Source organism: Columba livia, chromosome 13 (assembly GCF_036013475.1).
Source record: "Columba livia isolate bColLiv1 breed racing homer chromosome 13, bColLiv1.pat.W.v2, whole genome shotgun sequence".
Lineage (NCBI taxonomy): Eukaryota > Metazoa > Chordata > Aves > Columbiformes > Columbidae > Columba > Columba livia.
In genome coordinates, this window is record NC_088614.1 from 10,285,418 (window position 1) to 10,308,223 (window position 22,806).

At 36.9% G+C, this 22,806-nt stretch overlaps 1 protein-coding gene across 3 annotated transcripts in view; it reads right to left on the reverse strand.

Annotated features, from left to right (window-relative positions):
• Window positions 1–22,806, reverse strand: part of SLC7A6 (solute carrier family 7 member 6) — a 28,651-nt gene that overhangs the window by 927 nt on the left and 4,918 nt on the right. For all 3 annotated transcript variants that reach the window (XM_065028347.1, XM_065028346.1, XM_005504756.4), the window contains 8 exons: window positions 21,110–21,682; window positions 17,612–17,737; window positions 15,715–15,859; window positions 13,609–13,732; window positions 3,463–3,566; window positions 2,336–2,432; window positions 1,930–2,079; window positions 1,022–1,205 (listed from right to left, as the gene is read on the reverse strand). In XM_065028347.1, the coding sequence (XP_064884419.1) occupies window positions 1,022–1,205; window positions 1,930–2,079; window positions 2,336–2,432; window positions 3,463–3,566; window positions 13,609–13,732; window positions 15,715–15,859; window positions 17,612–17,737; window positions 21,110–21,641 (1,462 nt within the window). In that variant the 5' untranslated portion in view covers window positions 21,642–21,682. The remainder of the gene's footprint in view (window positions 1–1,021; window positions 1,206–1,929; window positions 2,080–2,335; window positions 2,433–3,462; window positions 3,567–13,608; window positions 13,733–15,714; window positions 15,860–17,611; window positions 17,738–21,109; window positions 21,683–22,806) is intronic.

Consider the following 22,806-nt stretch of genomic DNA (forward strand, 5'->3'; position numbering starts at 1 on the left):
ATCTGACTAATGAAAGTTAGCTGTCCAGAATGCTGCCTCACTTCTCTTATGGGAAACAAATATAAAATAAATACAAGAAGTGTCTTCCACTCCATTTTTTTTTTTTTAAACAGATGCTTAAAACTCTTCTGTTGATATCCTAGGGTGTTCTTCTTCTGAGGCACCCCACCAAGTTACCAAATATTTTTTTCTCTATAATGAAGAGTGTAAAATTGGTAGAACAAAAAATAGAACACTATGTTCAAATAGCACACAGGAAAGTAACAAGATCACTGGGTGTTTGCTCGTTGACTAGCTACTGCAGCACCACATCCTGTTGCATTCTAAGATTATGCTATAAAACATCCTTTCCACATCCCTCATCATGGTTTTCTCACATAGTAACAACAACAACAGTGTGCTGCTGGAGAGAAATGTATAATTTAACTGCAGCGATTCAACATAAAGCAAAATTCCATCTGTGACTGATATAAAATCTACCCATGTTCAAAGATAAGATCTGGGGTGAAAACATATCAGTATACCCCTCTACTGGGCCTGGCTGGGATGCAGTTAGCATTCTTCAGAGCAGCCCATATGATGTTATGTTTTGGATATAAGAGCTGTCTCAAACTAGGCAAAGGGCTATTCCATGCCATATAATGTCATGCTCAGCATTAAAAACAAGTAGAGGAAGAAGCGTGAGCATGTGCTGGGTGTCTTCCAAGGCGGTCGTTGCTTGGAGACTGGCTGTGCATCAGTCTGCTTGTGGGAGGTGGTAAGTGGTTGCCTTTGCAGCAGTAGGGGTTTTTTTCCCCGCTTATTTATTTCACTTACTAAACTGCCTTTATCTTGACTAACAACTTTTCTCTCCTTTGCCCTTTCTGTTCTCTCCCTATCCTGTTGGGGGGCTGGTGATCAAGCAGCTCTGTGGGTCCTTACCTGCTGGCTGTGGACCACAACCCTTTTCATCAACACACTCATATTCACTTATTTACTTTTCCTTTTTCCTAACAACACCTACACCTACAAAGAAACTTACGTAAAATCTTGTTGATAAACTGAGGTCTCTTCGATGCAGGTAAATAGACTCCCAAGAAAAAGACTGGAATTCCAGATAAAGCAATGGCAATTCCAATCAAGGAATTTATGGTGTCGCTATATAGTGGCACTACCACCAGAAACACTGTGCATATACAGAATATTATCGGGAAAGCCAAACTCAGCTGGAAACAGAACAAACACAACAGAATGTTATTGAAATATTCATTGTCTATGGTTACAAATATTTTAGTGAAAATTACAGACTTTTCCTTCTCAACGTCACTTTAGGAAATTATCTGCTCTTCCTCTTATACATCTGGCTATTTGGAACCATAAGCAAATTGCAGAATTATTCTTGAATAGAACTGCTGCTAAAAATTGCAAAAGCAATCAAGGATGGTCACTCTGCTCTGTTTAAAGAAATTGTACAACAGCATGAAGTGTTTTCAGACAAATCCAATAAAACTCAGGAAACAAGAATTACTTTTTCGTGCAGACTATCAACTTAAAAGTATGAAAAGGTGCTAAAAGGACCAGATACTGAGCTGAAACAATATTAGAGCTAAATGTGGTCCATATTAACAGCATTAGTTAACTTAAGCATTCCTAATTAGAGATTTCTAATCCAAGAAAAAAGGCAAATGAGTATGTTAGCCTATTGAGACATTCTCCAGTTGACAGAAGGGACACTCATTGAACTAATGAACAATAAATGAGTGCATGCTATGATAATAATCACTGCTTCTTACCTAGCAGGCATGCTAGCTCTCATGGTACAATATAAAACAGAAGCCTGATCAACTTGTAACCTTTACATGTAACATGTACGGTCCAGATTTTAGACAGTAATTTTAAATTATGTGGAAGAGAGGAATTTTAAACAATTCTGTAGTAAGTAAATATTACCTTAAGAGGCCTGGGTCGATCTGGTTCCTTCCAACGTAGATATAATTGCCCAGCAATAGACAGACCAACAAAAAACCAGTAACTGAAACTGAAGTAATTAATAAGCTTGAAGACGTCTTCCACAGCCAGGTAAATAAGGGTCATAGCACACTGTCAGAAAAGAACAAGAGTGAGAGGAACAAAATAATTTTGAAACTTACTGTTTATGCTGCTTTTTGTCTTCAAGTAACACCTTATACTCCTTGGTGTTTGGCATGATTTTATTCCTCAAAAATCACACTCTCAGAACTATCACCTCAATGACAGTAAATCCAAAATTCCCTCTTGTGATTTTTTAGAAGATTTCCTGTAAATAATTCATATAGTCACATCTGAACAGCTGAAAAGCAAAGCAAAAATAACTTACATTGAAGAGCAATGCTGGCACAGGTGTGAACCTCTCTGTGTGGATCATAGACAACAGATCGGGAAGGTGACCTTCTCGAGATCCTACAAAAAATAGCCTGAAAAAAAAAAAAAACAGAAAACATTCTGAGGCCACAGGTAGGAAAGAATGTATTACAGAAAATCAAAGGACAATACCAGTCAAAAATAACTATTTACACCACTAATTTCCATCCTTTAAACGGGAACACAGATTCAACCCTTCTTGTAAAGATGCATGCTACAACAACCATTAGAAGATACACGAGCTTTCAGGAACATGCTGTTATCATCCACTTTTAAAAAACAATCCTACACATAAAATAGAAAGCATCTACAGCAACACAAATAAACCTCTATTGTTTTAAAACATTCTAAATCTAGCACTGAAAACATCCCAGCTTATAGTAAAATAGTTTTCAATGCCCATCAGAAGAGATCACCTGGTCTCTAAAAAGAGCTCACTCAACCAAAAAACAAACACAATTTTATTATCAACTGCAAATTATTCTATATTGATGACTTCCCCTGGTTATGTTCATATTTGTTCTTAATACAGAGATATTGCACATACATTCAATGGACAGGAAGATGTTACAAATAGATTTATTCAGACATTTTAACTTTCACTAGCCACATCCATAATCAGTACTCAGAGGAAAGCTTCTATACTGTATCTTAAGCTTTTTGACTGCAGTTTAATAGCAGTAGCAACTCCAAAAACTTTACTCGGAGAAAAACTTTAAAGATACTAAGTCAGTAAGTTTTAAGTAAATACATTCGAAAACAAGAACCTGCTAGAATTATTGTACCAAGTAAAATGGAAGATAATCCAAATAATGAGAGGTCCTGAGGACTCACCACACAGACAATATTCATTTGATCTTTAATTGTGCTCTGCAGACAGCTAGGAACGCTTTGGGGAAGTAAGGCAGTGGTAAAGCTGTATGTGCACACACACAGAGGTTTATTTACCTCTGTTATTTTACTGTGGCTATTCATTATAGGTTCATTTATGAAAGTATTTCTGCCACTCTCATAATAGATGAGCATAACAGTAACAGGTAAAAATACTGATGAACATTTGTCAAAGAAACATGTATGTACTACCTCGATGACGCTAGGATTGAAGCATTAAGTCCACCAAAACATGAAAAGGCTACAGCAATGGGAATTGTCCAGCTGAAGATACCAAATACCTGGTCAGCGAATGTCTAATGAAAAGGAAAAGGAAACATGAAAATATCTGCAACAAAGCATATGTAAAACAATGACATCAAAGCTTCTGCAATAGGTTAAGTGCGGAAAAATAGTAATATAATATGGACAATCCATAATGCAGCACAAAGAAGAACATGGCACTTTTATGTCTGTATGGATTCTAAGTCCAAACTTCTTTAGCCAAGCACGTGAACTCACATTTTCTACTCACAAAGGAAAATAAAATGCTTTTAGAATTTACTCACTAATCCTAATACATTTTATTATTTAACTGAACTACAGAACTCAAGCATAACATAGTGACTACAGAGAATAAAGGACAAAAATATTACTGCATATCCCAAAAGGGAAGTGCATATTGCAGAAGATAAGCATAGCCATCAGCACACCTACTGTTTTATGGATTCTATTTTATTTTCCTTCTTTTTAATTTTCCTAAGCAACTTTTTTTTCCTTCAGCTCCAGCAGCAGGGCTTCTGGGCTCTACTCTCACAACATGGCAAATGACAGAGCAAGTGTCTAATTAGCAGTCATTTGTTAATGTTATTAGACAATACTTCAGGCTGACTGTAGTGACTTTCCATGATAAAGCTCTGAAACCAAGAAGCTGGGAGCATTAAAGTTTCACAGCAAGCAGTAAGAATCATCAAGTGCCAGTGATCTGGGATCTATAATGAAAATGGGTAATAATTTGCAAGATACTGTTCTGGTCAATCCTGTTCAACCTCCTGGATGGAGAAAAAAGGGAGAGACTTAGAATATCAGACAAAATGTTTGAAAAATCAATCAATTTAATAAATAAAGACTGACAGCTATTCTAAATCCCATCTTGGTCCGAGTGTTGTACATGTCTGAACACCAGCATGTCTGGAGTTGAACCGAAATCCACTCATGCTGTGTCCAGAGGACGTGGGTGGAAGCCTTCCTATCCCAATTCTACCTACTGACAGCTAAATTACTTCCATGATTTCTTGTACAGAAGAAACCTAACAGTCACGGTAGCAAAAGGATCATGTCTACATTAGACAGCATACTTATATATAAGTGATATTCAAATAAACCTCAAAGATTTTGTGGCTGTTAGAATCTTTTCCACCTCAGCAGGCAGCAGTCATCTAAACCTTTTTATGAACCTTTCTCTAAATCACTTTCTTGGCTCTCTCTTGCTTTACCAATTCCAAGATCTTTAGACATAAAAAGCACATATACTAGTTCAGCTTTCTGCAGATTTGTCTTTTCTATTACAAAAAATTTCTTCAGTTTTTAATATTTTAGTATTTTGAAAAAACCTGCCCCTTGACCTCCCATTTTAACTATTGGTTTTCACCATAATATTTATGAGCTAAGAAGTTCAGTCAAAGTGGATTAACATTCAGAACTGGCCTTTGCTCGTAGCATATAAAGTTAGTTGGATTTAACAGTGGTCAAATTTTTCATTAATTACTCCAGCAACAAGACCACCAAAAGCAGTGCATTATGTTCTGGTGACTGAATGTTTTTGTAGGTCAAAAAAGACTAAATGACTTAATATAGATTTTTTTTTTCATGACATGAGTGATTGATTTTCATGAGACAAAACCTCGCATATATCGTCAATCATTAAACCATAAAATGCAGAAAAATTTACTGACATAAAGCAAATCTTGGCCGGTTAAAGTTTCCTGTTATTTGTCTGGGTTGACAATGTGCTTTGTTCAGCACATTATCCATGTGAAGGTTCAGAATCCAACTCCGCTTAGCTGTACACCATCATCTACACCAAAAAGCTATTTTTTTTCTGTCCTTTTGTGTTATTTAGTTGAGTCTCAGCAAAGGCAGATAGGATATCCTGCTGCTAAGGGACAATGCAAAAGTGTCTAATCACTTCAATGGGAACCCCGCCAAAAGGTTCCAAGGCAACGCACCAACAGTGTTAGTCACCCTGATTCTTACTAAAGCACCTCTCGTCCTGAGCTCTTTTGGTTTATACATATTAGTATAGTTTCCCTCAAAATGGAGCTTCAACACAGGGGAAAAGTGCACAGATTCCCCCTGAAATTACAAAAAATAAAATGAGAAAAGTATAAAAGAACTAATCCATGTATGAATTATATTCCATGCTGAAGTCAGAACATCAATCTAGCAAAAGATCATGCCACAAGAAATGTGTTCTGTATGCCATGGATTACCCATTTTCAGTCAACTGAAACTGAACAAGCAACTATTAATTTACATTATTGTACATAAAAGACTTCTGCTGCTCAAGAATAGATAATTAGTAGAACCCAAAGTGCTTTTCTCCGATCTTTATTGGATCTAAATGCAGCTCTGAGAAACCTGGTCTCCCAAATGATCCAGCGAATGAATTAAGACAACTTCCCCGGAACAAGTAAGCATGAGGACAAGATGAAAATTCTAATAAGCAACTGTTGTGGTATTTTAAAGGGATGTTTCAAACCTTTACCGCTGATTTCCAAAGACAAATAGCAAGTGAAATTACTAGACACCACACTTAAAACTGCCAGAGGTTTGGTTTGGTTTTTGTTTTTTTAATATACAAAGCTAAGACGCAGAACTCACTCAAGATGTTAGAGAATTAAGATGTTTAGTAAGGTTGCCTAAAGGACAAGCATTTAGGTAAGTAATATTAACAGCTAAAGTTAAAGAAAAGAGAGAAAACGTATGAATGTAATCTTATGCTACAGGATGCAAATTAGCTAATATATCATTTAGAGAAACTGTCTCCCCCAAAATGCAGGTTGGCATTTGCTCTTCACAAGCATTTCCCATTTTCTTTTGAAACTACTAGTAATGGCCCAGCATGGAATGCTAGTGCGGAATGCCAGATGTGGGACTAACTGAAAGGCCATTTCCAACCTATAATGTAGATCTAGTCTTTCTAAGATATGCTAATGTTGTTTCACACATCTTAGCAAACAACAATCACTCACATGAGCAGTAAAAACCACAAAGAGTTAAGGCAAAACTACAATATCACTTCCACAAATTATACATAGATCGAGATGTTACAGATTCAATGTATTCTGGATGCAAGCTATATGATGTACAACTGTTGAGCCAGCTCAGTCTAAATAATTAATTTCCCTAATTCTGTCCAAGCCAGACTCTACAAGAGAGAGAATAACCCTAGTGACAGCCTTTACCAAACACTGTCATTCTGAATGTACTTTCTAACATTGTAGCCGGGATTCCTGAGAGAGCAAAGGGTGGAGCATTAACTTCAAGAGCTTAACTGTTCCCTAAGTAAGGTAATGCAAAAGAGTATTTCACTTGAGAATGATATAAAAAGTTAAGCTTGGTTTGCCAACTAGATCTGCCTGCAAAATGATCTTTCAGCAAAATAAAGTTGAAAGGTACCTGAAGTTTGGCTAAACTTTCTAGTGATACCAACTTGCTTAACATGCCAAGTATACTCCCACCTGCCTTCATTGCGGGTATTTTCTGAGAGGGTTCACCCTTGTTTCCAACACAAAAATCAGCCAGGTTTCCGTATTACTACTCAGACAATAAACACGCTTTTATATTTCAGAGTACAGAGTCATAGATCCTTCAACGCTCCCATTTTAACAATGCCAAGAAATGTTTTCTCCAAAGCTAAGCTACACTCTCTTGTGAACAATGACAAGACCAAAGATCTCTACAGTGTTTCTTGCAGAAATTGTTACTGAAAGGTAAGTAAAAGTGGCCACAATAAGCATTCAACTGTGTGCATATGTCAGAGGGTTATTTTGGATAAGAAGGGCAGAATAAAGTACAAAAAGCAATCAAATTATCAAGCACATTCACCACGTGCACTGTATCAAGAGAGTAAAAAACGGGGAGGGAGAAGAGTTAGTGGCTGCTTTCTGCTAAAACCGCAATTGTACAGTCATGAATCCTCCACAAATGAGCTAGACCTGGGCTCTGCGCTGAGCACCTGACCGATTCCACTTTAACTATCACTACTTCTGGGAGTAGTGAAGTGCATTTATAAAAACAAATGAGCTGGCAACGGGAAAGAATGGAGCATTCGCAAAGGTATGCGGAGGATGACAGAGGAGCCTACCTGGAGGCAGCTATAGCAGAAGCATTTAGTCCACCATAACAGGAGAAAGCCACCACTATGGGGATGGATTTCTTCTCAGGTTTCTTCTGAGAAAGTCTAAAGAGCGAGAAGGATTAAGATATTAAATTGTCATCTCTGCTACAGTCTGACAAGTCCTGTAGTCCAGATTTGAACTATAACTGTTTCTAACAGCTGGGAAACAGTAAGAGAATTCAGTGGCTGATACAGCACTTGCAATTACAGATAAAGTTCTTGAACCATTGGACATGTAAGATATACATATATACACGCACGCTGTAGACAGATATGCACCTGGAATTATTGCCCTTAGTTCTGATTTTTTTTTTTCCAAACCATCAATAGGGAATCAAAATGAAGAAAGAAGCTTCCAGCCATGCACTTCTCAGCTGAACTACCCTCATTTATTTCATCATGACTAAAGTGTTATATTACTCCCAGAAGAATGGTCAAAAAACAAATTACAGCTTTGTTTCAAGACATGAATGACTGATGTAACTACATTTTATTTTTATCTTGGGTTAGTTTTATCTCATGATCATCAGCTGGTAACTTGTGAATGGTGTGTGAGAACCCTTTTTTGTCCTTTTAGAGGCCCAAACAACAGTTCTATACAAACAGATTGACCTAAAAGCAGCAGTAACTGCCCCACATGAAGAGCAGCCACAAAAAAATACACAAGATACCGCCTCACATCCAGTAATTCGGGCACACAGATGGTAAGAAAGACCCACATTTATGTTAAGAATCACAAGATGAGAACCATTTCATCACACTTAGCTGCACACAAAAAGTGCACTTAGAGGCACACAAAACACGTCAGACTACACTGAGAGCATATGGAGCTGCAAGCACATGCCAGGCTGGCAAAGAACTGAACAGTATTGATCAGATGGATAAATGCAAGGAAAATGTAGACTAACATAAATGAGAAACTTATACAAAACTATACCCAAAGGTTATAAGGTGCTTCTATTAGGAAGGCTTAAAAGGCATCTACAGAGCCTCTTTACGTAGCTCATTTCAAGATCCTCTCACACGTGCAAACTGTTCCAGGCTCAGTTCTATAACATTCTTACCCTAAAAGTCATATAGAGCAGTAAGGAGATTAATATATTGGAAGTGAAATTAATTCTCCTTTGACTTCTATCTTGAGGCAGAGTATAAATACATTGCCACATTACAGGATTATTTGGCAGTCAGAACTACAGTCTCTTTTCTCAATTTTCAGCTTCTCAGGCCTTTAAGGAGCTATTTCCTACAGGAAAGAAACTCTGATTTATGGCAATAAGGAAGCCACACATGCAAAAAAGTTACTGAGTAGATGAAGTTTTCTTCCACTCCCATAGATTACACCTGTCAAGACACTGTAAGACATCTGTTCAGTTTGACCAAATTAGATTTAATGTCACATACATTGGAGAGTGCACATCAACTGAAAAGAGAGTCAGAAAATTGTAAACGTGCAACAGAAAGCAATTTATATTATCAGGTTTCCTGTAATTCTTGTTTCAGCCACCATTCTGTTGATTGATTCTACTCAGACATAATTATCTCCTTGTATTATTAACAGTGCCTCTTCTGGGAGAAAAAGATAGCAGGGCCGTGCAAGGTTCAGCATGAAATTCCCGCTTCATCTTTAGGTCACTCAGTACAATCTTACGGTAAGAGAAACCAGCACTACTCTACTGCCTCAACATATTGCATGTCTACTGCATGTAATATGGCTCTTCTGCATGGCCCACATTAAGATTACAGGTGTCAGCTCAAACAGTAAAATAGTTTTGGTTTTATCTTCATGAAGGTCCTGAAGATAATTGATCTATATCTTCTCAGTTATTTATCCTGTTCTGAGCATTTTTAATAGCTAGCTGTAGGATACGGGTTCAATGTTTTTCAAAGTCTCTTACCTTACTCATATTGAAAATCTTACATACCACTGTTCCAAGTTCTGGCTCAGCAATTCGGCTTGGCCTCCAAAGCCAGAGAACTTCTACATAACCGGCACCAGGAGTGCTGCATTAGAAATGAATTACAGCTAGCTCCAAGAAGACTCACTAAACAGCTCTCTCTAAAAGCAACTGCCTGTTCATAACAAAGAGTTCTTCCACAAGGTATAGAACGTGTATCTCATCCAAAGGAACCTTTCTGGGAGGTGCCAAAGCAAGCAAAGAAGGGGGACATGATGCTGGCAGCCAAAGACAAGCAGATTTTCCTTTTCGTGAAAGAAGCCAGTGAGTGGCCAAATGGAGGAACATAAGTAATACCCAAAAGGTCTAAGAGTAACTCAAGAATTTCTGGATGAATTCAGTTAGAAGAAAGAGACTCATTGTTCATTAAACTATATATGAAATAAGAATAAAACAGCTAAAACACACAGTCTCCCACATCCCTGGTTCATTGAGGGAGATGGCATGTCGAAGCAAAGCAAGTATGCTCTAGAATATGAGCACACCAGGGTAAACTGGATTGATCAATGCCGGACTCACAAGATGGTATTCAAAGATGCAACCAAAGTCATCATCTTTATCTGTGATCTACTAACAAAAGCCGTACAGCTCCAAGAAAGATGACAGCCAGCTATGCAAGACAACCGTTTGCTTCAACGAGGAATCATTTTTAGCTTTTCCAAGTAAAAGTGAGGTGCCCGATATCACCTATTGCATGAAGTCAATCAAAAAAGCCCAGACGACCAAACACAGGAAGCAGGTAACTATGCACTAGCAGCCCGTATGTTCTTTCCTGTTAGATGAAGCAGCCAAAAAAGTGCTTGTAGGGCGAGCTGCCCTCTTCACAAACAAAACCCTAAACGGTTCTCTCAGATGCAAACAATCATTGTTCAGTTACAGGGGAAGGTGAGATGAAATTTCTGCTTTTCTTCAGTTCAGTGTGTTCGTGCTACAGAGTAACTGCTTCATACGCATAAAACTTAGCAGTAAGGGTTGTGATGGTTTGCATAAGGAGGTAAAACAAAATAACTGTGAAACCCTGATAGGAATCAGAGGATTTTCAAATACAGACCATTACAGTCATTAGTTCCTTTTCCATATTCACTAGAAAGCTGTGGGTGCATTATGAGTGTTTTATGTCGGATCACAAGTACACTTTTGAAGCAACTCTCCCAGTTAATATCCCTTACTGCTTTTTAGGTCACGTTTAGAATTGGAACTAAAGGGAGCTCCCCTTTTAGAACATGCTAAATTTGAAGACGTGCTTCAAGAGCATACCATTACCTGCTGCAATCCAACCCCGCATCAGCATTTGGTCCATGGGACCTCATTCACTGTAGTCCAAAGTAAAATCCCCCTGGAGTACGTATGGTACACGTATGGTCCTCACTGACAACCCTTCTGCTCTACAAAAGTCCTTCTAGAGGTCCACACTACTTGCTACTCTATTAGTAGATCAAGCTTAAAGTTGGTTTCATAAAACTGGGCAATTCATATCAGCAGCAAAATGGAATCTTCAATGAGTCATGTGTTAAGTATTAAACTTCAGCTGCACTTTCACCTTATCATTCTAAAAGTACAGGCAATCCAAAGACCATTGTTTGCCAGGTGATGAGACATCTCAGCAAAAATGCCTTTAGATACAACATTAATTAAGCTTTTAAGCACAAGTATTTGGCAAACCCGAGATCCAGTGAAAAAGTACAGCTCTAGATTTCCAAAGTCATTAATTCTGTTAAGTTCCATTAAAAGTAGCACAAGAAGTAAATCCCCTAATAACTTTGGAAATTGCAAACATAGTTTTTCATTCTTATCCTGCTTGCCTGGTATCTCTGCATGCAATTTGATTGACTAAGCACTTTATAGCATTCTTAAGTGTTCCTTCGTTCTCCTCCACCTGTGATGCATCCTGTACCAGAGAAAAAGACCTGATCTGTCCAGTTCTGAGTATTACAATTTCATGTAAAATTGCACATAATGTATATTTACATAAATGTATACACCCACAGAAAAATAAATTTATACCCACTTTTGGTCAATAACAATGTCAAAGAATAAATAAATGAAGTGTATATAAAATCATAAGCATTTAGGCCTGGGTTTCACATGTATAGTAAGGCTCACGTATCCCTTGTCCCTCCTTTATGTGGCCACCACTCACTGCTGTAGTGCTGCTACATGCTGTGTACAGCACCACAGACTGGACAGGCCCACAGTGCATCAATCCTGTCATTCCCCCAAACTCCCAGGGTGGATCAGTTTTCCTGATCCCGTTCACCAAATGGCCGTATAAACCTCTGTGATGACAAAGGGCAGGACGAGTAGAGTCGACACAGAATACTCTTAGGAGATAGGCTGGATTTCACTGCTGTCAAAGGAGTGTATTTTAGAAGTCTTTGTTAGAAAAAAAACAATAGTCTATTGCTTTACAGAAGTCAGGACAGACAGTGGACTGTGTATTGGCTTTTAAGTTTTGTCTGGATTATTTAATTCTAGACAGGAATTTAAAATTCCGTTATGAGTCACTGGAAGGTACTTCACATGGCAAGAGCCTGGCCCAGGTTGCCCAGTGTGGTGGTGGATGCCCCATCCCTGGAGACATCCCAGGCCAGGCTGGACGGGGCTCTGAGCAACCTGATCTGGTGAAGATGTCCCTGCTCATGGCAGGGGTGAGACTGGGTGAGCTTTGAAGGTCCCTTCCAAACCAAACTATCCTGTGAGTCTGTATGGGATACCATAACCTACAACAGAAATAAATATTCCTGGAGATTTTATTACCACTTCACATATGCTAACTCAAGCATTAACTGTCCTTGTTTTATTTAATTCTGAAGTGTTTTACCAAGTTTTTCACAATATGTTTTATGACAACTTTTTATTTCCATATTCCAGCTAAAAAGAGGCAAACAAAGTTTATTTACTTTCAATACATTTTGAAATATACATCTGCATAAGTACACCTGAAATAACAAGTTACAGCCCATATTTACCATAAACTATTTTGAATGCATACATTAAATACAAATATTTCTCAAGCGTGAAGTCAAGTAAGAGCTTTTGCAGAACCATCTGCCTAAATACCTGAAACAAGAATTTGCTTATTTGCTAAGCCAGTTTTTAATCATACTAATCCTCTGTGGGAACAGAGTGAATATTTCCTTCATTTTGATGTATTTAAAACTCTCCATTGTCTGTCTACTTACATTTTAGAAGCCAGTTAGGAATCTAAAAAGGAGGAAAGCCACTTTTCCTCCAGTTTAAATAACCAAAAAGAACCTTAACTTTTCCAAGTCTCAAGGCTACAGGGTACAGTAACAAGAACTATCCAATTAATTCACTAGCTACAGGGCATAAAAAATTCTTCACTTTTGTTGACTGATTAGCTGTAAGACTAAACCACGTTTTGACCATCTTTTACTTTAAGCAGCTCATACATTTTAATTGGATTCAACCTTCCAGCCATATACAAAAATAATTAATTCCAAAATATTAAAATTTGTTGCAATTAATGCAATATTGGTAAGACGGTGGTTAAAGTTATTAAAATGAGATACAAAGCTAAACTTTGTCATAGCTGAGCTGCAACACATGCATTTACAAATACGCACTGCATCAATTATTAGCTCAATGGAATGTAGCTCAGTACAATACTGTCCTGCGTATTGCTCCTGCTTTCTAAATACTGCAGCACGAAGGAACAGAGAAGACAGTTATGTACTAACGAGTTTAATTTACAATCAGCTCAAAGTGCACAAGTCTAATAAGTTCCTTTTCAAAATACACTGAAAAGCTGCATCTGTGCTTGTTCTAATAAATCTCATAATATGTTATTTCTATATGTTCTTTAATTAACTACTTTTCTATTTAAAATTAAATTATTCATGATGAGTTGTTCTGTCCTCCTGTATTCAGCAAAGTGATACAATAAGCTAAGGATTTTTCATGTTTTGTTCCTCAAAATGAAACGCATCCCTAAAAGGTGAAACGTAAATAATACAGCAAAATACCACGTGGTCAACTTACCACTGCCACAGCATCACTAGAAAGAACAGCTTCAGCATCCAGCACTGTATAGTAAGCTACATTGGTCATAATATAGATAATGGTCACAATTGGCATAGACACTGCAATAGCCAATGGCAAGTTCCTGTAAGGCAAAAGAAAAAACAAACCCACAACCCAGGAAAAAGAAAAAAATCCATTAATAACAATGTAAACTTATTTATTTGTATCTTACTAGTAAACACATGCCTAGAAAGCAATAAAAATTTCTTGAGTAACATGAAAACACTGCAAGCCTTTACATGTAAGCAGGTAAGTTTTAATTTAAACCTGAGGTAAACTCACAGCCCTGAGTCTGCAGCTCCACAGGGAGAATCTCTGCATAGCAGAAGCAAACTTTTAATTTTAGGCTCTGGTTTTGCTCAGCCTTTTTGCTTCCCCGAAGCTTGTAGGGATATTCAAATGTCTCAAAAAGGAAAGCAGAACTGAGAGTGTTACTCTTAGATTTGCTCAGTTTGAAATTAAACATGAGATGGTGACACAGATAAGCATTTGCCATGAACATCTTTTCCAATAACAACAACTCAACAAAAACCCAACAAAACAGAAAAATGAAATGCACTTCAGAAGTTTCCTCAAAAATTTCCTGAAGCCCAGAACTCCAGCTGGGTCTGTCCGATGCTGTGAAAGCAGAAAAGCAAACGAACACCACATGCCCTCCATATAAATCAGTAAATTAGTAACTGGGAGTTCTGACTCTGCGCACTCAGAGGAGATCTGTGAACCTCAGCGCAGAGAAGAAACACAATTAGAAAATCACTTAAAAATTAATTCAGATATATTACACAATGCAACAAAAAAGCTGAAATAGCATTTTTAAGGTCTTTGCATCACCCAACATTAAAGCCAAGGGCCTATTTCAAATTTAACTTGAGGTTTGCAACTTTTGACCAGATAAGCATGAGGGCACTGTAAGTCAAGTGAATACAAAAAATATGTAATTCTTGGAGTAATTGTATAGAAGACTGAAACATCTCATTATTCTCAAGAATTGGCAATGTAGAAAGCTGAAATTCGATGTTCACTTCATCAGCTACAATTGTTACCAAGAAAGAAGCTTGTATTAGGCAAATGAATCTAAAGACATTTTCATCAGCTAAATATCCTGTGAGAATTTTTTTTTTTTAAACTATGCATCTAATACCAGAATTATCCAGCTGATAGAACAATACATTAACTTTAAAAAGATAAACAGGCATTGCAACAGCACTCAGAAGGGAAGCACTTTCAGTAAATAAAAATTTGAAGGACCAAATGACTGATGCAAACACAAAATGTACATCTTTTCTGAATACATATAACAAATCTTTGCAAGACAATTGAAGGACACACACTCTCAACCTGAAATGCAGTCTGAGTAAATATAGCTATTTTTAGATTTAAAATACTTATCTGCTATTTTATCTTTTTATTAGATAACTTTTCTGGTTAAATAAATGCACAGCATAGAACTCAGGGATAACAGAACAAACTGCCAAAGTCAAAATCAGATGGGAGAACTGAAAAAAATCTCTCTTCCATTCTTTATCTTCCAGTTGTAGCAATCTGAGCTGTTGCTTATAACAGGAAGTAAAAATGATCAAATGAGATTCTATTTTTAACACAAAAGGTGTCTGCTTACAGACACGTGACTGAACAAGATTAGTTTAGTCAGTCACACTTTTAGAGCATAAATTCATGGAAAAGATAACATTGTTAAATATGAAATCAGAATTACTGCACAGATAAACACAGTCCAGACGACACTTACATGACTGTTTCTCTGCAATAACACATATTGTCATTAATAGCAGCAACCTCTTGAACTGAAAGCTTACCAAGCACTGAATACAGCATCCTGCAATCACCTGATTGGTTTTAGTTTGTTGTAGATTTTTCTTTTTTTTTTCCTTTTTTCATTTTTAACGTAGTTTAAAACTAGCAAATCTTTGCTGATAGTTTTTCACAGAATGTTTGGTTTTATAGAGCAGTTCTACTTGTTTATCTATAGGCTCAGAACTCATTAGTGAAAGCCCTAAAATGAGTAACTTGGGAACTATCCAGGTTTAGAAAGCCCAAATAGTTTACCTTTCTGGGTTTTTGATTTCTTCTGTTACAAAATTGAGTGTATCCCAACCAGAGTAAGAGAACAAGGCAGAATAGAGTGCGAGGGAAATGTCTCCAACATTAGAAGAGGATCCCTCAAACGAGTTCTCAAAGTGTGATGTATGGCCTGTATATGGAAGAGACACAATGAAGTACAGGATAATAAAACACAGCAAGTAATTTTTTTTTAATTTGGCACACAAATACAAAAAAAAAAGTCTCAGAAACCCTAATTTCTTCAAAGCTGGTTATTAAACCCTTTTTCCAGTTCTGCTCTGTACTTCAGCCATGAGAATAAGCATGGCATTTAAACTACTAAAACATATGTTCTGTGAATTACACTGTTCTGTAATCAAACACCCAGTTTGTACACAATGGCACAACATGTTCAGGAACATTAAGTTCAGACTAAGCTACAAACAACTGGCAATGACAGCACGCAGGCTAAGGGTACCTTTTATAATATATATATTTATAAAATAATTCACTCTATCTTCCTCTATACTTTTAGATTTTCAATCATTTAGCCTATGAAGAAAACAAAGATTATAGTTTATTTTAGATAGCTATGACAAAAAACCCAACACCTAGACAGATGTTTAAGTTTTAGCTATTAAAAACAGAAAACTGAGAACAATTAACAGAACATAAAATATTACTGTTACTTGAGATAAAATTTTCCCATGGTAAAATAAAAAGCCTATTTTGCACCAGTATTTGTGAGAACTTGTGCCATCTTTTGACTTTAAGCAAGTCAAGACAAGTTCATCAATGGCAGTTTTATATATTCAGACTATTTTACATATACAGGCATATATACATACTTGTGTATATATGTATATATATATATATATATATATATATATACACAGAAATACTTTCACTTCTTTCTCTTTTTTACCAAATCAGATATTGCTATTCCCTTGCCACAGACATAAGCAAAGTAACTGATGAGTTAGAAACAGCAAAGGGAGGCAATGTCAAGGAAGTTGGTAGAGAACAAGCTCAGAATCTGCAAAACAAGGGATGGGCAGATGTGCTGAAGATTAGAAATGCCAGCATGGTGCTCACATATATATATTCTTCTTCTATTCACAGTAATTACCCTGCCCATGGACTTTCAACAATAACCAGTTAGAGAGCAAAGGACACAAATTGCCCCATTGCCAAGGAAAGACCTTTATGGCAAGTTTGAAAGCAGGGTAAATTTTTTAGGATAACACACCAATAAATTATCTACAAAGGAAGCGATATGAACAAAATTAACCTCAGAATTCATGTAATTTGAAGGCACAATGCCCAGTGTACACACAAATTAACAGAAAAAAAATAAAAAAATTCAAAACCACAGCAACTTTCTAACCCTCAACAGCTATAAAAGAACTCTGGATCAGAGCAAAAGAGCTGCTGTTTCACAAATCCACGTGCATGTTCTTACAAGTCTATTTTTACTTTAAGTCACTTTCAGACCTGCACTAAATTCATTTTGTAAAAAAACAATTCAGCTGATCCCATTGTAAAGTAGTATGTTCCTTACAGACGTTTACAGCTTTCTCCACTCCCATTGTATTTTGCTAGGTCTGTATTTTGCTGTTTTAATTTCCTTTACTATTCCGTACTGCAGGCTGTAAACTGCACAACATTGCTGAGCCATCAGTTACCTTCTTTTACCCAGTTCAAAGTCAACTGAGATAGGATACATTCTCATGATATAACATCATGATAATGCCTAACATTGGTATTATTGATGTTTTCAAAGTAGCTATATAATGCTTGTTCTGAAGCATTTGACAACACACAGAGGTATTTTACAGCCTTTAGACCAGTTACTCAGTTTAACTGATGAATACAAACCTAGGCTTTAATTTTAAAAGCTTACCCTGGCATATTTTAACAAGTCCGGTTATGATGATGACAATAAGAGCCGTGACTTTAGCATAAGTAAATATATCCTGCACTCGTGTTCCCCATTTAACGTAGGCACAATTTATAAATGTTAGAAGACCTAGGGGAAAAGAAAAAAGTGAAAATACTATTTGAACAATATTCAGTTTAATTAATTTTTTAAATATTTTAGATCATAATCTAATATGCACTTACCTGTTATTACTAATACTGAGGTTAAACTAAGAAAAATACACTGGTACTGAAAACACACTGGTTTAAACAAAACAGTAGGAAACAGATGTTCTAAAGATTCATAATACATGCTGTTTCAAAAGATGAAAGACCTTCCCATTCTCTGATAATACACCCACTTTCCTAACATTACCCCTCAAAGCTGCACTCCACAACTACCCTGAAGAAACCACTACATGAAACCATTCATTTCAATTTATCAATATTGTTCTGATTAAGATTATCTAGAAACTCCTTCAGGCCAACATAGTAAGGGAGTGTTTGAAAAAGTTTTTCCCCTTGCCCTGTTAGTCTGAGGATGAGTTTAACATCCATGGAGTATCTGCAATACTGAACATGGTCACAGGCAATTCAATACTCTTCCAGTTGTATTGAACTCTGATCAAATAATGTATGCTTTAGGGCTAATGCAACATTAATCTGGTTTTTTTAAGAACTGGCAGGAACTAATGAAGATTCTGAATATACTCCTCCCTCTATCTCAAAATAAATCAGCATCAGACCTATTTCACAAGATTGTAATGGAACCTGAAGTGAGACTTTCAGATTTCACAACTATTTTAGTAACAGTGGGTGACTAAACTCATAGGATCAACTTTCCCAATAAACACTCTTCAAGCTATTGTTGAAACACATTGCTTTCATGGTTACCAACATTTTGCCTTTGCATTTGTTACTTTTTCCTCAAGTGGAGAGCCAGACAACCTCTTGCCTGATCTCAAATGCTGAATATCGAATAAGATTCGGTATCTTCAGTGTTCTTTATTGAACAAAATACTAATTCAGCGCATATTCTTCTTATCCAGATTATCACTACATTATTGACACTAACCCAGAAGTTTAAATATTTTACCCAAATCTTTTTTTCTCCAGCTAGTAAAAAAAAAAAAAAAAAGTTATATTATACTGTACTTTTTATCTCCAAAGACTTTTCTTGTACTATGTGTTTTAAATATGCATATAACTAAAAACTATACTTGATAGCTTAAGAAGTAAGGTAGTAGCAAATCAAAATTAAATTAAAAGACGTGATAAAATATTTACTTTCCCATAATCCAAGAATGACATGATAACATGATACTATTAAGATAAAATTTGCAGTTACCGAATAGAAAAGTAATAATTTTTAAAAGCTAACAAAAGAAAGGTAATGATCTCAAAAGCATGGCACTAGTATACTAGACAGTCTGGCCAAGTGGAATAGCTGAACCAGATTCCACTGAGCTTGGCAAGATGAGGGGAAAAAAAACAGTTGTATCAAATTTCAGAAGTCAGGACTGCTGCAGCTCCCAGAGAGCCCTCAGGAAAAAAACAACTCTGCTTGGTCTCAGCTCTTCGGTATTATTTTTTTTAATGCAACTTTCATTAGCAGCAATTACTATTAACTTCTTATTTTAGTGAGTTGGACTTGGTCTCTACTTCAGATTAAATGCTACTCTGGTATCTTAAAAAGAAAAAGAAAAAAGATAATCAGGAGCCTGAACAGACCACATCCCCTCCCTCTTTCTCTTACTGAAATTACTATGTTTTCTTCCACTTAATTATCATTTAGCTACCTAATATTCCTGAGAACTGCCAAGTTCAGTTCTGCAGCACCACGCACCACCCCATTTCCAAAATGAGTGATGAAGTAATGCTGTATAACACTAAGGCAGATTCACACTAGATCTAGTATTGTTATTACTACAGTTAAAAAACAAACAAAAAGGACCCCCACAACAAATCCACTCATTCTGAAATACAATCTGTACCTAACCAACGTTCAGACTTTCTCTCCCAGCAACTTCACTAATAAAGTGTTAATCTTTTCCAGAGGTAAGGATGTGACACAGAACATAGCCCTGCTGGGTCAGGGAGGAGTGTAGGCTTTAACAGGAACAACTCAATTACGTTGTTGATCAGGGTGAGAGTCTCAGCACTGACGCCTAGAACAGGGCAGGACAAGCATTTACACCATAAAATGGACCATTCTTGCTTTTTGATAAACTGGTTTTTATAAGGGCTAACTGCTTTCAGATGTGAGATATCTTAAATGGAAGAGCAGATGCCCTCACACTTCTGAATCTGTGCCAGGATGCCTTGGGACAGGATCAATTTAATGAATGTGAACATGATATTACAGGTCCTTCATTTCTTTCCTGAAGTTATTACATCATCTGGCCACACTTTTTGGGGGGAAGGAGGAAGATGAAGGGAACAGAACTGAACAAACTGACAGCTTTTTGCAAGAAGTTTGTAATTATTCTTCCCGCTACCTGGACCAGCACATTAGCATATTCCCAACAAATTAACTAACAAAAATTGAAGGGGAAGCTATAATCTTCACAATTAGTTTTAGAGGCCAAATATTTGAAACACACACCACTGTTTTCCATGTCTTTGCCCTCTTAGTCCTACATAGATAACTGTAACAAAGAACAACAATACAGCCATTTCAACACACTCCCTGTTGCCTCAAAAAGGAACCAGGCAGGAGCAGCACATCTCCTCCCTGCAGCATACTGTTGGCAGTAAAAACACGCAGGTTCTGTATTAGCTTTATGATAGGACCATCAGGTCAAGAGGGACGGCAGACTCTACAGCACACGATGATGATCGCTGTATGACAAAGGACAGCCAGCAGTCCTGATGTGAAGCATGTGGACAGTTGTTCCTCTATATTGACTAACAGAGGTGGCTGCTTGATTTGATCACAAACATGTTGATGTTTTATGTGCACACAAAATTTCCACTTTTCAAAACAGCTTTACAACAGGTACTGTTATACTGATGTCACAGTTAATCATGAGCATAAATAGTAGTCTTGAATAAATGACCTTCGGAAACCCTACCAGAGTAATTATTTAGGCATGTCTACATTGAGAAGCTATTGTAAAATAAATTACAGCAGAATTTGTAGCGCAAGAGCTATTCTGCAACAACTCTTAGACCACACCAAGAATATCTTGAGGTTTGATTGAACATACCTCTCTGAGGGAAAACAAACTTTTTCCCCCATTTTTCCCACATAAGTAAACTTGGAAGAGTTAAATACCTTATCTGGCTTTTGAATGAGAAAATGGTAATTCACTGACAGAATATCTGCAAGTTATTAATATGCTGGAAATTGTTCTTTTCCCCACAGTAACTCAAAGCATTGCAGATTCAGTATGCAACAACACCTGGACTTCGTAGGATTTGTTTCAATTAAGCTTAATCCTGAGTGAAAAAAATACCATAGTAAACTTTAAATACTTACATTCACAGGCAGCTGCTATGAGTCGGCAAGCCAAATATGGAGGATCACAGGAAGGGAAGAAAGGTTGAACTATGTAGTTAGCAAAGGTGATGGCAATAATTGCCTGACTAGTTGGCTCAACAATTAGGAGTGAGGTCCACAAACGAATAAAAGCAATGAAGCTCCCAAATGACTCCAAGATATATGCGTAGCTGGCTCCTGACTTTGTAATAGTGGTTCCAAGTTCAGCATAGCAGAGAGCACCAAATACTGAAAAAATCCCTCCAATTGCCCAAACTACTAAAGACAATCCATAAGATTTGCTGTAGATGAGAACTCCTTTGGGAGAGACAAAGATACCTGAACCAATCATGTTGCCTACTATGAGGCTTATCCCATTTATCAAAGATATTTCTTTCTTCAGTTGCATTGTATTTTGGTTTCCATCCTGCATTTCACAGCTGTCGCTTGGATCTGTCCTGTCGGATTTACTGACGGGGCTGTATTCAGCCAGTGAACTAGGCGACTTCGTATAATCTGTCCTTTCTCCCATTGTGGAAAGACTGTGAATTCTCCACAACTCCAAATCACAATCTAAAACAAAACATAGACAGCTGAAATAGTTATCATTTTTTTTTATCCCAAGACTTTCTTGCTAAATCTTCTTTTCACCCTATGATTTACAAACATAAACTGAGAAATTCCCTTTTGTTGCTTCATACGTTTTCTTACACAAAGGTAAATTCATGCATAGTTAAAATAAATTGAAAGACAACAAACACAGAGCAAGAGACAAATTTCAATACAACCTAAGCTGAGAAAGGAACTTCTGCCTTCAGGAAAACAGCAGCAAAAACAAACCAAACAAACAGAAAACCCAAAACCTAAGGAAGGTCAGAATTAAGGTATTCCATCCCTGAAAAGGAAGAACAGACAGAAGCAAAGAGAGGTGATACAGGAAATCAAGCACTGTAAGACCAAGCTGGAAGTTCCATGCATTAACACAGATTTCTTGCAGTTCTAAAAAAATTAAGGTAATTATTGTACTTACACATGTAAGTTATGAATGATCCAGTAACAGGTTGCACATATTATTAGTGCAGTGCGGGCTCTTGCTAAAGACAATATGAAGATATACTTACCCCAGAATCCCTTTGATCCAACTCTCAACTTCTAACTGATACTATAATTCACTCTCTCCCTGAACCTGTTCCCAGTTCTCACTGCCCCATTTATCTAAGAGTGCAGGCTGTACATGAAAAAAGCAACAGATAGTTTCCATCCAAATTCTTCCATTAGCAACTGTATTTAACAGTACGTGATAACACAGAAATGAAATAATTTTTTTCCTCTGCTTCAGACCTGTTTGGGAAAGAGCCACCTTCTCCAGTCTCCAGGAAATCCTTTCATGCCTTCCAAATGCGCATTACTGCTAATACCATTTATTACCATAAGAACATACTGATAGTTAGCACTAATTCTGAGTAAGGCCCGTTTTATAGAAGTTCAAGTAAGAAATAATCTATTCAAGGAACAGTCTCGTATGGAAATCAGCTTAAATTGCAAATGGTCCTTTGATTACGAGGTTATCAGCTGCATCAAGAATAGGCCCTACATAATTACCAGAATGTACTACCACTCAATTGCCCTGCCCTTCATTAAACCCTCAGTGCATATGTTAGCCATTTAGAACAGAAAAAATTTAAAAGTCTAGGCCA